This window comes from Lepidothrix coronata, unplaced genomic scaffold (assembly GCF_001604755.1).
Source record: "Lepidothrix coronata isolate B3197 unplaced genomic scaffold, Lepidothrix_coronata-1.0 Scaffold44, whole genome shotgun sequence".
Classification (NCBI taxonomy): domain Eukaryota; kingdom Metazoa; phylum Chordata; class Aves; order Passeriformes; family Pipridae; genus Lepidothrix; species Lepidothrix coronata.
The window spans coordinates 5,500,120-5,515,930 of record NW_016690224.1 but is presented as its reverse complement, the minus strand read 5'-3'; the positions used below and the strand labels follow the sequence as shown (position 1 = coordinate 5,515,930).

Below are 15,811 nucleotides of genomic sequence, written 5' to 3'. Positions count from 1 at the left end.
CAGTAGTGAGCTCATGGTTTAAAACACACGTGTAACACATGCACATGTACAGCACTGTGGAGAACTGAATTAGAAGCTGTATGAAAATACACCATAAACCCTGAAAAACATTGGACACTGTCAAGGTGGCTTTCCATAAAATAGTGCAAATTGATGTTAAAATCTCTCGTTTACAATCAGTTAGAAAGCGTAGTTTGGCAGCAATGTTAATAACCTCTGAAACAAAAGTAGCATGAAAAGGGGGATTCCATGAGCAGAACTCAGCTCAGAAGGCTTTGTCTCATGTCTATGAAAAATCAAATCTTTGCAAAAATGGTATCAGCCATTTCCCTGTCTAGGAGAACCGGATGAAGACCTCTCCTCATCCTCCTGTGGAGGGAAACACATTTCTGTTTACTTCTGCTGAACACTTGGTCAGAGAGTGTTGTCTGCACTGTGTATGAGGCTAAAGAAAGTGTTAATTTTACTATTCTCTACTGCATGAGGTAGGATGTGAATGGTGTGTACAGAGGTGACATTGGAACATTCCATCTGCCATAGGGACCTAAATACTAACCATAACCGAGTCCTCTCCTCCCTCCATGTGGGTTATAACTGTGGGAATAAGATGTGTGAGCGTGTAAGCTGAGCAGCATGTAGATAAATTTCAGATGATGATTTAATGCTGGTGAATACAAATCTTATAGTCCTGCATGCAGTCTGGTACTGGAGAGGACCTCTGAGGTCAATTCATTTCCCTTCTGTCATAGGCAGCCCTCTAAAAGAAACTACATGATAAAGTGATACAGCCCCATCACAAAATTAATTTTTTGCCACCATTTCTACTACTGTGAGAGTGCAGGAGGAAGAATCCTCCTGCAGCTCCTTGGAAATGTGGAAATCTTCCTATTCCCAGCCTTAATATATTCTTATTCAGTTTATTCACATAATTCTTTCCTGCCAAAATTGTGCTTCTGCTTAAATAGCGCTTCTCCCTTCTGTGTGCTCATCCGTGATGTATTTATAGGGAGTCCTCTCTCAGCATTCACTGCATGAGATAAAACAAGCCATCCTTTTTTTAGTCTCCTTTCGTATAACAGACTTTCCACAATCTGAATCATCCTTGCAGCTCATCCCTTCACCTGCTGCAGTCTGAGCATGGGGAGCAGAACCAGCAAGAGCAGCTATCTATTGTCTTACCGGGGATTTTTACAGTGCCATTAATAGTCCCTTGTTCCTTACTGCTGTATTGTGCATTTACACTCTCTGTGTGTAGAATTGTTCAAGCATATCAATTATGTTATACAGTGAACCATCGAATTCTGGTGTGTCATCTCCACTGGTGCCACTTGTGCTCCTTGGGAGTGTGGTCAGCATCTTGCAGGCAAAATCCTTCGGTACTTTTCAGCTGGTGCTTTTTCATCCTTGATAGCTCCTGCAGAGTGTTTCAGCATGAAGATGTTTCAGCAGTCATTACAAAAGCAAGTGAATCATTCAAGAAAAGCACAATCCATCCATCTTCTTTAGTGTCACCAATTAATAGCTGCTCAGGATGCTTTGAAACCTATAGCTGCCTAAGGGAAGAAAAATAACCAACCCCTTCCCATAGTGCTGTGCTATTGTTATATTTTGAGTACCTTGCCAGTGCAAAGAAGCTTTATTTAATAAGTGAGGTGAGGGCAATATGCAAAGGGCTTTGATGTGAGGCTTTAGAAAAGGGTAAAAGACCAGTTATGCCAATCTGGGATAAGAAGGGGACTAAAAAACAATTGGTAGACAAGAATATTTCTTATTATTGGAAACCATTTCTCATTCCAGAAGCCAGTGGTCAGAGCCTGGCTGATTTTGGTGGACACGCTTCTGTCTGCTGCTGCCCCTGCAAGCAAGCAGCATTGGGGCAACCACACTTTCCTCCACCTGATGGAGCTGGAACAGCCTTTTACCTCATGCTTCTGATTTGAAATATTTTGCTGCAGACTGTGCAAAATAAGGGACCATTTTTAAAAGGGGGTAGTGTTGCCTTTGTGGGCAGCTCAGGCTGGGTCTGTGTGCTCATTCCTCAAGTCACAGGGTGCTAGAGCAAAGCCATTGCACCCTTTGTGGGGCTGCTCCTTGGGAATTCTGTCCTGGAGTCAAATCCTGACCCACGTTTGCCAGACATAAGGATACACTCCCAAACCTGCCCACAGCTGCTGACCCCCCTCCCTCCCTCCCATCTCACCTCCCTGTCTGAGACATTATGGCTGCTGATGGCTTTTGCCACTGGACACACAGCTCTGTCTGTACAGGACATCAATGCCACCTGTACAGGATGTCCGAGCAGGATGGCAGTGCCACCTCTTGAGGGGAATCAATTCACTTCCAGCTAATGTGCCAGAGGTGGAGGTCTGTGCCTAAGTGTAATGGAGCCTGATGGAGGCTAATTAAATAGAAAACCATCCATTCGTGCTGTCTCATTAGGGATTTGTCATAAAAACCTTATGTTCTCTTACAAGCCTAAACAAGTGTGTTCCCCATGTAAAAATCAGCCATAAAGCTCTCTGGAGAGTAGTTAACATGTCTAAGCTGTCATTTATAAGGGCTGTCTGCAGCCTGGATCCTGCAGGTGGGAATGGCCTTTCCAGTGTCCTCAAACCACCCTGCATAAGTGGGGCATCCCTCCTTCAACATGGGAAAGAGGGACAAGCCCAGCCATCCTGCACTGGCAGTCATGTGGAGTGGATGTTTCTCCATCTGGCCCTGATGGGAGCTGGGAATCAGAGGCAAAGAGCACTTGTTATTCTAGAGCTGTGCCAAAGATGTTCAGAGGTTAAGAAAGTATAAGTCTAATAGTAGTATTTCCTGGGAGCTGTGGAGACTGGCTCCCCTCACCGTTGTAAGTGGCCTGGTCTCCTCCTCAACCTCAGCTAGGCTACTATTTTTGAGGAAAACTGATTATCCCGTAGGACACGGGAATCATCATGTTATTTTTGCAGCGGAAGGAAGTTAAGGGCTGTGTCCCTTTGGCTGCCCCAAGGGAAAAATCAGCATGGTCTAAATGGCAGCTCTCCTCAACGTCTGTCCAGGATGAGCTTTTCACTCACCCAAACAGTGCAGGATTCAGAGTTTCTGCCAAAACTAGGACTTCTGCAGAAGTCATACAAGGGCAGGTCTCCTGTGCAGGAGGAGATAACTGCTTTGGGTCTGTGTGATGACCCTTGGGGTAACGCCAGCTGGTGTCTCCTTGCAGGCGTCGGAGGTGGAGCGGCAGCTCTCACTGCAGGTCCACACCCTCCGGGAGGACTTTCGGGAGAAGAACTCCTCCAGCAGCCAACACATCGTGCGGCTGGAGAGCCTCCAGGCCGAGGTGAGTCACCTGTGCTCGGCCCAGCTCCTTCAAAAGGCAGCCAGGGCTGTTTTAACTTGTGTAATGACCCTCCCTGAACTGAGTAAACAACCTGCTGTTGGAGCAAACAGAGGGGTGGCAGCAGTGGGGCAAAGGACTCCTCCAGCAGGAATTTTTGCTGCAGCCCAGGGATGGCTGGGCTGGCTCAGGCCAGCTTCCAGTGCTGCCTTGGCCACAGCATGCCTGGAAAATGAATGGATGAGAAGGATCTTCCAAGAGCTAAACCACGGCTGTGCTTTTGCAGGGCTGCTGCCCAGTTCGGGTTAAACTCTGGGGCACGGTGGGAAGGACTGCAAGGGGGTTTTTTTATCCTGTTCCTCATGCTTGCAAAGAAAGCAGCAATCCTCTCCTGCCTCTGAGCCACGCACTTGGGAAAGCAAGGAGCCCCTGCCTGTTTTAACTTCGGTACATTAGCAGGAATGATACAACCTTCCTTCCTCTTCCCTTCCCTGATGAGGTGTCACTGGGAACCATGTAGGCAGGAACTACACAGGTAGATGTCCAACTCTACTGCCCAGCCAGTTCTTTTATTTAAAGGCTGTCTGGAAAAGCTTTTCCTAAAATCTCTCAATTTGTTCTTTTCTCCCACTCCCACCTGCTCCTTGCTGGTCCCTCGCCTTTTCTTCCCCTCCCCTTGGTGTGGAGCAGCAGGTCCTTGAAGTAAGTACGGAGGCTTGGAAGGGTTTGCCTGCATGTACATCGCTGTTACCATGCATGCCTGTCACTGTGCATGCCCACCTTGCCTCCTCACCTCCTTCCTGTTTTGCTTTCCAAATCCCATTCTCCCCATGTCCTTCCCATGGCCCAGGGCTCCGTTATACAGTTATTCACACTGTGTTCATTACTGGTTTGCCTGCCAAATACAAACTCTTGCTACAACCTCTGTATTAAACCTCTTATTTTGCTTTCTCCAACCCTCTCAAATCATGATGGTGGTGGGCAGAGACATCTCAGAAGCCATTAGTCACCTAAGAGCAGTTTCCAATACCTCCAGCAGCCTTTACCCTACGGAAATAGCAAGTCAACACACTTGGCTAACTTTCCTTTCTGCAGCCAAATCTTTCCAGCAACCTGGAAAGCAGCAAAGAGACAAGGTCCTAAAAAGGCCAAGAAAACAATGGGAAGTTGCTGAATTTGTCTACGGTCCATGGGTTGAAAGGAGGCCATAGGGACTATTTAGAGTTATACTGGGCTGGTGGATGGCTGGCATGCCAGTCCCCAGAGATCCTGTGTGTACTAATCTGGGAAAAGGCTCCTTCTTCTTGGTTAAACAAGAAGTGACCTTGGCTAGTGCTGATTCATCCTGTGCACTGTTCCCAGCTAACTGAGTCACGGAGGGTTTGTTTGGCACACTGTCCCTCCGCCTGAAATCACTGCCCTTGACAATTAAAAGAAATGAACCAATTTTAAAGGCAACTGATCACTGGGAGGCTAAAAATAAGCATGGCACAGAAAGGAGTCTTCACAAGGAAAAAGACAGAAAAATCCCTGATGAGGACCTGATGAACACACAGCAATTAAGAACAGCTATGAGCAGTGCTGTGGCACAGCCCTGTGGGGAGCAGGATCCCACAGGCTCACCCTGGATCCTGCTGGCCCAACCTGTGGTCTTCAGCACCCATACAGGAGAAAATACCACCATGCTCAGTCAGGGACTAGCCAGGAAAAGTAACTAGTTTTGCCCAGTCTTGCAAACGTTAAGGTAGAAGGGGTGGGCAGGGCTGGTCTCTGCTTAATCCCTTTGGACATTTCTGCCTGCTCCCTGACCTGCCAATGCCCACCCAGCCCCTTTAGAGCTGCCTGTGCAGCCCAGAGAAGGAGGAGTTTCCTTCCAGAGCCTTCCTAAGCTTTAAACCACACACACAAAGTTTCTCTCTTACAGGTACAGAATACTTATGTACATACTTTGGGTTTTTTTTGCTGTTTCATTTCTCTCCCCGGAATGTGATTTCCCTCCTCTCTGCTTCCTGCAAAGTGTGGGGTTCTGACACTGCCTCTCTTTCCTCTGCAGATCAAAATGCTGACGGACAGGAAGCGGGAGCTGGAGCATCGCCTTAGTGCCATGATGGAGGAGAACGACCTGCTCCAGGGAACCGTGGAGGAGCTGCAGGACCGAGTGCTCATCCTGGAGAGACAAAGCCATGACAAGGACCTGCAGGTGAGGAGGCAGCAGTGAGGCAGGGAAGGGATGGGGAAATGCAGTAAAAGACACGTTTTGGGACAAAATTGGCCAGGAAGATAATCAAGAACCGAGAGTCAAAACAACTCATAAATCCATAGAATAAAATGCCTCATGGCAGCAAGTAAGGTCCCAGGTGTTCCCTGGGATCTGGGAACAGATAACAGGAGCCTCAGTGACAGCAAAGAGCAGCTTAGGAGGGAGATCTGAGCAAGGGAGTGGGACAGGGTGCTGGGGAAATTAGGTAAATATCAAAAGAAGCAGAGAATTTCGGTTGTAGTTCATTTTAGTTAATTTTCTAATAGTAGAATTGGCTTCAGAAAGGGCTTCTTTAGATGCTGCTGTCCCAGAGGGCAGTCACTGGCCTCATGGCTCTCACTGCTCAGACAGTTTCCTGTGCTGTTCATAGCCATGTGTCACCAAACATCACCCCCCAGAGAACCACCTGGCACCTCTGGGGCTTATGGCATCTTGAGAGAGAGCAAGATTTTTCCATTTTGCTGCCATGGGTTGACAACCCCTGAATCCCCAGGTCTGCAAAACAGCCCTGAAAAATTTTTCCTTTTTTTAACATGTATTTGTGCATATATTTTTTAAAAATCTGTCTGTATCACTTTCTTTTTGGATTCATTTCCTACTGTGTTGTTTTCAGCAAATTGTTTTACCTGAGTCCTAACTTCTTCACAATGTTTCTCATTTTAGTGCTGATTAACTTGCTATTTTTATCTTTCAGGATATTCTGGAGTCTAAACAATGTCTAATGACATTTGGAGATTATTAAGCTCCAATAAATAGCAACACCAGCCAAGAGTACTTTTCTCCTGGCTGGAAACCCTGCTTTGTGTCACTCATTTCTCCCTCCCAGCTCCTTCAGAAACCAAGAGATTCATCCAGTCCTTATCACCTCCACTAATACTTTTTTTCCAATACCTTGATTTTCTTCACAAGCTGCACCAAAGCCAGATGGAGCTTCAGGAGGTGCGTCTGTCCTACCGGCAGCTGCAGGGGAAGGTAGAGGAGCTCAGTGAGGAGAGAAGCCTCCAAAACCTCAACACAACCAGCACATCCCTCCTATCTGAGATAGAGCAGAGCATGGAGGCAGAGGAGCTGGAACAAGAACGAGAGCAGGTATTTGCCCTCCAGCCCCTGGGAAAGCCCACAGGCCTCTGTGACCAGCCCCTGAGGGAAAGGGAGTTTATTGCATTTGATCTGGGTTTGGAGCTGAACTAAGGGCCAGAAAATTGGGAACAACACCCTTTTGACCACATGAAGCCAAACCTCTGCATCCATTTCAAAACCAACAGAGCAAGCTAGACAGATATTTGTGAGGTTCAGCAAACACATGCTTCACTTTACCACAGAAGGAGGATTTCCATGGCCTTGGTGTCCCAGCCTCTTGTCTCTTGTTTCAGCTGAGGCTGCAGCTCTGGGAGGCCTATTGCCAAGTGCGGTATCTCTGCTCCCACCTCAGAGGGAACGACAGCGCGGACTCCGCCGTCTCCACAGACTCCTCCATGGACGAGTCTTCAGAAACCTCATCAGCCAAAGACGTCCCAGCCGGGAGCCTTCGGGCAGCTCTCAGTGAGCTCAAAAGACTGATACAGAATGTGCTGGATGGGGCAGACTCCACGGTAAGTTGGTGGCACAGAGACACCTTGGCTTGTGCATGTCCCGGGCCCAGGTGACAGAGCTTGCTGCAGGTTCTGCTGGATCTGGAAGTTCCCAGTCTCCAAGAAAACCTCTGTGGCCCACAGAGATGGGCTGTCACAGTGCACAGCCTGCTCCATGTGTCTCAAATGGTCAGACAAGAGCCAAGCATGTGGGGTTTCAGCCCTGCAGTGGTCAGACCACCTAAAGTTTCAAGCTCATGCAATAAGTTTCAAGCTCATGCAACCGTCGTTGGCCTGGGAGTCATTCTGGAAAATTAATAAACATAGGCTTACTTTGAGATTTTCAGTAAGTTAGAGTTTCAACATGGAAATACTGCAGATTGCCTTATACATCACAGTTCAGTTATTTCTCTTAGGGTTTTCCCAACCTTACTTTATTAGCAACAGCATCACAAAAGCATCATAACCCCTATGTGGGTAGGTTCTGTCCCTGCGAATTGTCACTGGGTATGAGTGTCGTGGCAAGAGCTGCCAGACAGGTGAAAGGTTTTGCTGGCACAAGATGATGTCTGTGGGATATTGTCCCCAGGCTGCTGAGCAGGAGGGGAGGACCACTCAGCATCCACAGGAGTGCAGAATTACAAGTAAACACCTCACTTTTCACAATGGCTCAAATCAGGCCTGTTCCCATCCCCCACAAGCTGGTTGCATTGCCAGGATCACTTGAGATGCCATGGTGAGGAACACAGTGCAGACCCTGCAGCTGCAGACCTGCATAGGAGTACTCACCCTCCTTGTTTAAGGACCCATAACAGCTACAAGAAGGCTGAGTGTAGAGATGAAGTTGTATTTGTTAAATAAAATGTGTAAAGTCCTGCAAAAGGTCCACAAACACAGAGATTGTAGCCATATGTTACCAGGCAGGTCTCTGTACATTTGGTTTGTGTTAAGCTCTGCATGCTCTTTGTATCATGTGTACAAGCACTACCACTGGCTGAGCACGTTTCCACTGTGGAGGTATCTGGGAAAAAACCTGAAACTCTACCGAGGTCACACTCACATTTCCTTCTTCCTTGTTTAGTACCTCCATCCCAAACCGGTATCAAATTAATGCAATTGCCTTTTTTAAAGTGAAATCTGAGCAAGAGATTTCTCTCCCGCTCTCAGAGCTCTCGACGAAGCGACGACGACACGTTAGAGGAACAGATCAGGAGAACAAGTGAGGATTCACGAGCCCTGAGGGAATTAATGGAGGGAGAACGGGGGAAACTGAGGCAGAGTTTGGAGGAGCTGCAGCGACTGCACAGCCAGGTTAGCAATCCCCACACTTTACATGTGGTCTTGTAACACCAGTGTTCATCCTCCAAGACATGCCTTCCATCGAAGAGAACAACATGATAAATAACCCGGGAGGATTTAGGCCAAAACCACTTATGGCTGGATGAGGGAGACATTGTTAAACCCAGTGCAGAGGATTTATGCATTTAGAAGGAGAGTTTTTGACAGGTTGTCTGGGATCCATCCCAGGCATTGTCTCAAACAGCCAAACTTCCTTTAAACCTTTCTCCCAGTCCACTTTTCAGCCAATCTGTGTTGCTTAAGTTCATCTCAGCAGAAGACCCCAAAGTACAAGTCTGCTTGATATGGGGTACTAGAAACCCAAAGGTTTCCAGTCTGACCCAAATTGCTTGCACTAATCCCTTGTGAAAGACATATACATCCCCTGGATGGATATAACAATGCTCCTCTGCTGTGCATGAAGCAGGGTTTGACCCCTTCCATAGCAGTATCACAAAACCCTCAGAAATGCTCACCCAGAGAATCCTAATCATGGCCAGCCTGTCACCCCAGGGCCAACAAGGCAAAGGCAATCTCAACAGCAACAAATGATCCAGCCCTGAAACCAACTCCACACCCAAGGCACAGAATCCCACTGCAACCGCGCTGAACGCAGCACCACCCATGTCTGAGGTCCTGTGCCAAGAGCAGTAAATGGAGAGAGGCACCCAAGGAGATGCTCTGCAATCCCTGTTTCTGTGGGACAAGACTCCAAATGCTGGAGGGGATCCAGAGGCTGCAGCAGTAGCATCCTTTGGTGAAGGTGCTTGTGCAGCGCCAACTGCACTGGAGCAGGGAATGGGATTAACACTGGTCTTGGCAGTGGTGCTGTATTGCCCTTTTGATGTAACCCTTTAGAGAATAAATAGGAAAACATCCCTGTTCAGAAAGTCAGCACAAGTCTGACAGCCTTGTGTAGGGCTGTGGGGGCTCCCACCACGGGACTGAAAAGAGTGAGAGCATCATTAAATACCCCAGCAGTGATGGCTGCCTGTGTGTGGGGGTGGGAAATGGTCCTGCTGACAGAGCAGCTGGTCAGAGGCAGAGTGGAGAAGGGGAGCAGCCCTGGAGCCCATCCTTCTTGGAGGACTGCTCCTCTCAGTGATGTGGCCACCAAAAGAGAAAATACTGGGGGTCCGAACTTCTGCCCCAGTGAGACATGAGCCCAGACACTTCTCTGGCTGTGCTGCCATGGTCCTGTGCATCACCCCCTGGTCCCCCTTGCCCTTAAACATACCTGAGATGGAGGAGACAAGGGCTTGATGACTGCAACCTGGCTGTGCTGACCGAGACCTTTCCAGGCTCTTTCACACGTTCTGAGTGACCACCTGTACACCACCCTGTGTGTCTGGAGCAGCACCTCACACACGAGGCCTTGACACGACACCAGGAGGGAGCAGCACGTGGTTGTTTTTTGCTGTGACTGATCGTCCAAACTCCCCAGCCAAGAAGGACCAGAAGACCTGGCCTGGATCACAAGTCTGGAACCCTGTCTCTGCTTTTAGGGGTCTCTGACTACCAGAGCTCTGAATATTTAGTGAACAAAGGGAAAACTGCAGTTCTATTTCCTTCTTACATCTCTATGTGATATGAAGAAAGATGGGGCATAGCTACAAATGTAGCAGACATTGCTCTTGGAGAAATCCTCCAGCCTCTCACAGCAAGCACACATCTCCCACAGCTTTTGCCTGTAACCCATCCTTGCACTTGCTCCATGTTAATAATTATTCTCACCTCCCACCGAAGAGGCAACATCATCTTCTGTTCAGGTGCTAAAGAAAATCGATGCACATGGAAATCTGGTCCAACCTGGGGGAGCAGTGCTCTGCTGCCTCCTCATTCCTCTATACTGTCACTGGTATTGATACAATCAAGGGGAAACTCCTCCTAAATGGCTTTTGGAACCGAAGCACCACACACATTCATTGCTCCTGCCTGAGAGCAAGGTGAGCTGGTGGAGATGGGAGTCACCCCTGCCTCTGTCTACACTGGGAAATGGTTTCACATCTTCTGTCTTCTGTCCGTCTTCTCCCTCAGTGGCATCCCATTCTTACCTGAAGCACAGATAAAACTAGTTAAAATCCCAAAACGTTCCCCAAACACTGTGTTTTGGGCCTCTTGACCCTCTGTCCCCTGGGAATTCAGCACCTTTCACATTGCCCCACTACTGCTCTCTGCCCCATCGCTGCCCCGAGGTGCACCCCACGGGGGGCTGTGGGAGGGCAGGGCTCAGGAACAGCTCCCCAGTTCCCTGGCAGCCCCGGTACACCATGGGGAGTCTCTGCACACAGACAGGGTGTGTTCACACCCTCCTCCCCCCCTGCCCAGCCACACCGCCCTAACGGCAGATCCTCCCACGCCCTGGATGTGATGAGCCCTTTTTGACTGTCTGCCCTCTATTTAAAGATTTCTTTGAAGATTCAAGCACTACTGAGCTGCATTTAGAGACAGGAGGTGGGTCAAACGCTGGAAGGGTTTCCAGGTGATGGAGTAGTGTAACAGAGCATGTGTGTGCCCTAGACAAAAGAAATTAAACGTGTATGAAATATTGCAAAGCTCTGCTAATGCGATCCTTGCATGATTTCACACCCTATTAACTCACTCTGCACAGGACCAAAACGATAGATCATTTCTCAGACTATTTAAGACTCCACACATATTTTAAAGTCTAATTAAAATTGTAAGATGTGCCAGTAACACCTTCCATGGCACGAAAGGGAATTTTCACATCCTTTGTCTACAGCTTCATTCTACAGGAGACGTAATGGCCCCTTCAAAAAATCTTATTTGCTGCTAAATTATGTTAGCAATAATTTAACCCTGGAAAGATCAGAATTACAACAGGCAGGCTCAGAGGATGCATTCACAAGACAAACTGCTTGGAGAGGGGCAATATTTTAGTGCCGATGCCACAGTGACAGCAAAGTCACAGATGGGTCCTGCTCTGCTTTCAGTGCTGTTTCTGCATGTTACTGGGGCTTAGTGACCATCTCGCTCAGACCAGCCCTGCCACCATCCCAGGGAAAGCCAGCACACTTTATGAGGTGTTGCACCAGCACTAACAGCCCCCTCCCAGCAGACACAGCTTCTCCTACAAGCAGGGGAGCTCAGCCTCCAGGTTGGCCCATGTGGGGTTTTTTTCCACACACACACTTGTGGTGAATTTGCCTGAGCAGCCCTGGGTTTCACACCTTCCCTCTGCCCACAGGTCACACTGCTGAGTGTGGAAATGACGACGCTGAAGGAGGAACGGGACCGGCTGCGAGGAGCTGCCGAAGACAAGGAGACAAGCGAACGGCTCCTGCAGGCCATCAGGGACCGGGACGAGGCCATTGCCAAGTAAGTGGCACGAACAGCCAAGGCCAGGCTGGGTCAGCAGTTACAGAGTGCCTTGGCAGGAGATGCTTCTGGGGTGGATTTGTCCTACCCTCTGCAAATCTGAGTAGCTGTTACAGTGTGATGGAGCGAGTCTCGGTTTCACTGGACTTGGGAAATGCTGCCAGGAGCTTGGGAACAGGGCAGGAGATGTGAAGTTCCAGAGCTGCCCCATGGCAGGATTGGGGGCATTAAAGAGGATGTTGTGAAGAATGTTTTTGCCATCCCTAGTGCTGACATGAGTCACTGCAAGGAGGAGAGGACTTCAGGGAACCAAATGGTCTGCCCTATTTATCATATTTGAATTCTTTTGCTCTTCCAGACACACCCTGCTTCCCTGCCCATCCCCATTACAGCCCTGCTTGGGCTTCTTCCCTAAACCATTTAATTTCTCTGGTCACTCTCTCTCCTTTCCTGTTCCAGGGTCTTTCTTACATCTCCAGTCCTGCAATTCTCTGTTTCTCCTTTTGGGATTCTCCCACTGGTTTGGTTCTTTATTTTCCCCATCCTCCTTGCACACCTGTGCAGTTCTGCTCCCCTGTACTCTATGCCCCCCTTCCCCAGCTCTGTCCTTGGGCCTGCCAAAATGCCCTGAGCACTCTTTACCCCGAGGAGAGGGGCAGAAACAGTCACACCTCTGTGCTCCAGCTACAAAGGATATATGTGGTAATCTCTTCAATAAGCAGATGAACCAGGACACCACAAGTCCATCTGCTTAGGGAAACTCAAGCCCCAGGCAAGAGGAGAAGCACAGGAGCATTGCAGCTCTGAAGGTGCAGGAGCTAAATCAGCCTGCACCATCCCTTCACCTTTCTTGAAGTGACCTGATCATCCCTGCTGCTCTTGCCCAGGTAGCTGGCTACCGAATTCCCATCGCTGTCCCCTGTAACACCTCCATCTGTTGGCAAGGATCAGGAGCATCCCAGCTGTCTGCCAGGCGCAGAGAGAGGTGGTTCTGACATTTCCAGTGCGTGTGGGTTGCGGGCTGTGCTGTGGCTATGGCAACACGCTGCCATCAATCCCCTGGTGATATCCAGCGAGCAAGGGGGAGCTCGGCAGCAAAAGCCTGTCTAAGGTGCTCAAACCAGAGCCGGGAGTGGAAGGGCACAGTTTCTCCAGTCCACTAATGACCCTGCTGGCACAAAGCACCAATATTTACGGCTCACTGTCGTGCAGCACAGGAGCCCCGGGAACGGGGACGAGAGGAGTGTGCAGGGGGGAGCGGCGGGTGATTAATGAGCAGAAAGTGGCAGCAAGTGAAAGCAGACAAGAGCGACTTGTTGCTGGAAATGAAAACATCCCTCCCAGACCGAGTGGGCTGTTCCCAGGCACTGAACCTCCTGGGAGGCTCGTGATATGCTTCCCACCTCACACCTCAAGGGTTAAGTCGCTTTTGTTGAACCCATCCCCCAAAAAATCCCTGACTCTGAACAGAAATAAAATCACTGCCCGAGGCAGACATCTGGCGTGGAAAATTTTTGCTTGAAGCTGAAGTTTGGCAACATGGGAAGCAATAGGAAAACAGGATCCTATAATAGGAAGTGTTAAGCAACCAGTACCTGGAATATAAACACCAGTTCTCAAATTGCTCTTCTGCAGGGGAGCACAAGGGAGCTATTAGGAGGGGAGGAATTAGCTACAGTTAATAAGATGCAATTATTTCTCTCGAAAATGTTTGCAAGGAAAGATGTTTCCCAGCAAGTCATGTTACAGCTTCCCATCACACAGCAGTTAATTGAAAACTTAAGCTTTGTGCTCACCTGTTGTGCTCCCAGTATGGTGAGCAGCATTTCCCGGCTTGGGCAGCTTACTCCATCCTGAAGGATAATTCCTTTCCACTAGCAGCTGGAACATCTCAGCCACTGAGCACTCGGGGCCCTTTGGGCAACCTTGTCCATGGTGTTACAGGCCCAGTGGCCATCAAATGCCTGGAAAGAAATGCAGCAGTGGTGTTCCCAACCCTATTGAAATTGGGATCTCTCCTTAAAGCATAACATTTAATTCAAACAGTTTTAACAGTTTGTCATTCTTTAAAAGCATTTGCTGTGATAAGCTCTCTTCTTTCATTCCTTCCTTCCTTCAGTCCAAGTACCAAGTAAAAGCACAATTGTACTCTTTAAAGGTTTTGTCTGTTTGTTTGTTTGATATTTCAATTTATTGATCAAGTGATTAGACACAGGTCATTTGATTTTTAGCACATACTATTCTTTTCTATGCATTAGTAAACAGAAGAAAAGGAAAGAATATTTATATATAGATTTTACCATGTTTTAGATCTCTACTTTAATGGCAGATCGTGCACATTATCCAGGCACAATATTACCTTACACAGCAGTGCATCTGATTTTCTTTTTGTATTCTTCATTGTGTGCTTACCAGAAATCTGCTGGTTTTATAGTAATGATGTCAACAGCTCTGTCCCACTCTTCAAATTAATAGATTGTCCAGAATAGAATGGAGATGAACAGTTTAGGAAGCGAGGACTTGCCAATGAAAGAAATTGTTGACTTCTCCTCAAGGATATTTTTAACTCTTGCTTTAAAAAAAAAAAAAGAAAAAAAGAAAAAAAGAGAAGTCACATGCCCCAATTTCTGTGATCCCCACAGGAAGAACGCGGTGGAGGTGGAGCTGAGCAAGTGCAAGATCGACATGATGTCCCTCAACAGCCAACTGCTGGATGCCATCCAGCAGAAGGTGAACCTCTCGCAGCAGCTGGAGGCCTGGCAGGTGAGCAGCCCCAGCCCCACAGGGCAAGGTCTGGGTGGCACATGGTCCCAGAGGCACCTTTGGGTGACTGTCCCCCCTCCCTGTGGGTTTGCTGCCTTCTCAGCCCGTAGATTGGGGGGTTTGGTTTCGGCTCTGCAGGAGCCAGTGGTGCAGTGGGACTCAGGGGGCTGAGCTGCCCTCCCTGCTCCAAGGTGTTCAGCTGAGAGCTGTTCATGATACAGGAACACTCATTTAAACAGACTGTATCTCATGGCTGCAAGCAGAATGGGTAACGTGCACGTGGCAGAGTAACCTGCTGTGCCCCTGGAGGGGAGGGGTCCGTGCAGGAGGTGTCCCCAGCAGGTACAGCCTTGGGGATGTGTGGACACAGCATGTCCATGCATTTCCATAAAGGACCAGAAAGGTGGGAGAGTGGGAGATAGAGGGGTTGTTATGACTGTTGCTGCACTGTTTTCATCAACTCAGAAGATCCATCAAGAAGGAGAAGCTAAAATCCCAGCTCTCCACCAAGGTAAAAAAACCAAACCCATGGCAGTCCCACAGCTGCCCTGGAGATGCTCTGCTTGGGGTCAGTGGGGAAAACCCTCGTCAAGGCAGAGAGCCCTTGAGAGCAGGCAAAGCTGTCTCCTCCCAGAACCAGCACTGAGGGAGGGCTACTTTAACACCAAATAAAGCAGAATCAAAAGGTCTGTGCCATTTAGAGTGATTTGTTGCAGACCATGCAAGACCCCAACTCTGCTAAAAACCAGCCTGACCAGTAGAAACCTTTCCCGTACAACCTCGCTCCTGTCTCAACTCCACTGTGTTTTCGTTTCTCTCTTTTTTTTTTTCTTCTTTTCTTTTCTTTCTCCTGCTTACAGTTTGCTTCCTCAGGGCTTTTTACTATCTGGCTCCTTTGGTTTCTGATCTAGTGGCCTTTCTCAGTTCCTGTACCAACAGCTTTAGTCGTACACCCCTCCTGCCTTTGAGGTGAGCTCCCCACACCCTCGCCAACACCCGCCATCCCCTTGCCTGCTCCATCTGCTGCCACCATCACCCACATCCTTCTCTGCCCTCACCGTCATCTGGCAAGAGGGGCCAGTGGGGGGTCTCCATTACCCACAATATTCTGCACACACACAGCCCACCCCAGCACCAGGCAGGGCACGAGGGGTAGAATCCCCTTGTCACCATGGCAAGGCTTTACCAGGTCACCACGGGGAAAGCCAGGCTGAGGTG

The 15,811-nt window shown here is 48.7% G+C and overlaps 1 protein-coding gene and 2 long non-coding RNA genes across 6 annotated transcripts in view; 1 reads left to right on the top strand and 2 right to left on the bottom strand.

The window, feature by feature from the left end:
* Window positions 1–15,811, top strand: part of BICDL1 (BICD family like cargo adaptor 1) — a 50,264-nt gene that overhangs the window by 27,945 nt on the left and 6,508 nt on the right. For all 3 annotated transcript variants that reach the window (XR_001874654.1, XM_017814160.1, XM_017814161.1), the window contains exons 3-10: window positions 3,209–3,325; window positions 4,013–4,024; window positions 5,376–5,522; window positions 6,492–6,671; window positions 6,956–7,174; window positions 8,321–8,464; window positions 11,700–11,830; window positions 14,473–14,593. Coding sequence is in view for 2 of the 3 variants with exons in the window: in XM_017814160.1 (XP_017669649.1) it covers window positions 3,209–3,325; window positions 4,013–4,024; window positions 5,376–5,522; window positions 6,492–6,671; window positions 6,956–7,174; window positions 8,321–8,464; window positions 11,700–11,830; window positions 14,473–14,593 (1,071 nt within the window). In the remaining variant the exon portion in view is untranslated. The remainder of the gene's footprint in view (window positions 1–3,208; window positions 3,326–4,012; window positions 4,025–5,375; window positions 5,523–6,491; window positions 6,672–6,955; window positions 7,175–8,320; window positions 8,465–11,699; window positions 11,831–14,472; window positions 14,594–15,811) is intronic.
* Window positions 5,408–7,008, bottom strand: LOC108496955. Its single transcript, XR_001874657.1, has 3 exons — window positions 6,900–7,008; window positions 6,474–6,542; window positions 5,408–5,489 (listed from the first exon to the last, which is right to left on the bottom strand). It is a non-coding gene; the product is annotated as an uncharacterized LOC108496955 (long non-coding RNA).
* Window positions 7,224–14,533, bottom strand: LOC108496954. Of its 2 annotated transcripts, XR_001874655.1 has the most exons (4): window positions 14,243–14,533; window positions 13,627–13,794; window positions 10,226–10,545; window positions 7,224–7,459 (listed from the first exon to the last, which is right to left on the bottom strand). It is a non-coding gene; the product is annotated as an uncharacterized LOC108496954 (long non-coding RNA). The 2 variants fall into 2 exon arrangements; XR_001874656.1 differs by lacking the exon at window positions 10,226–10,545.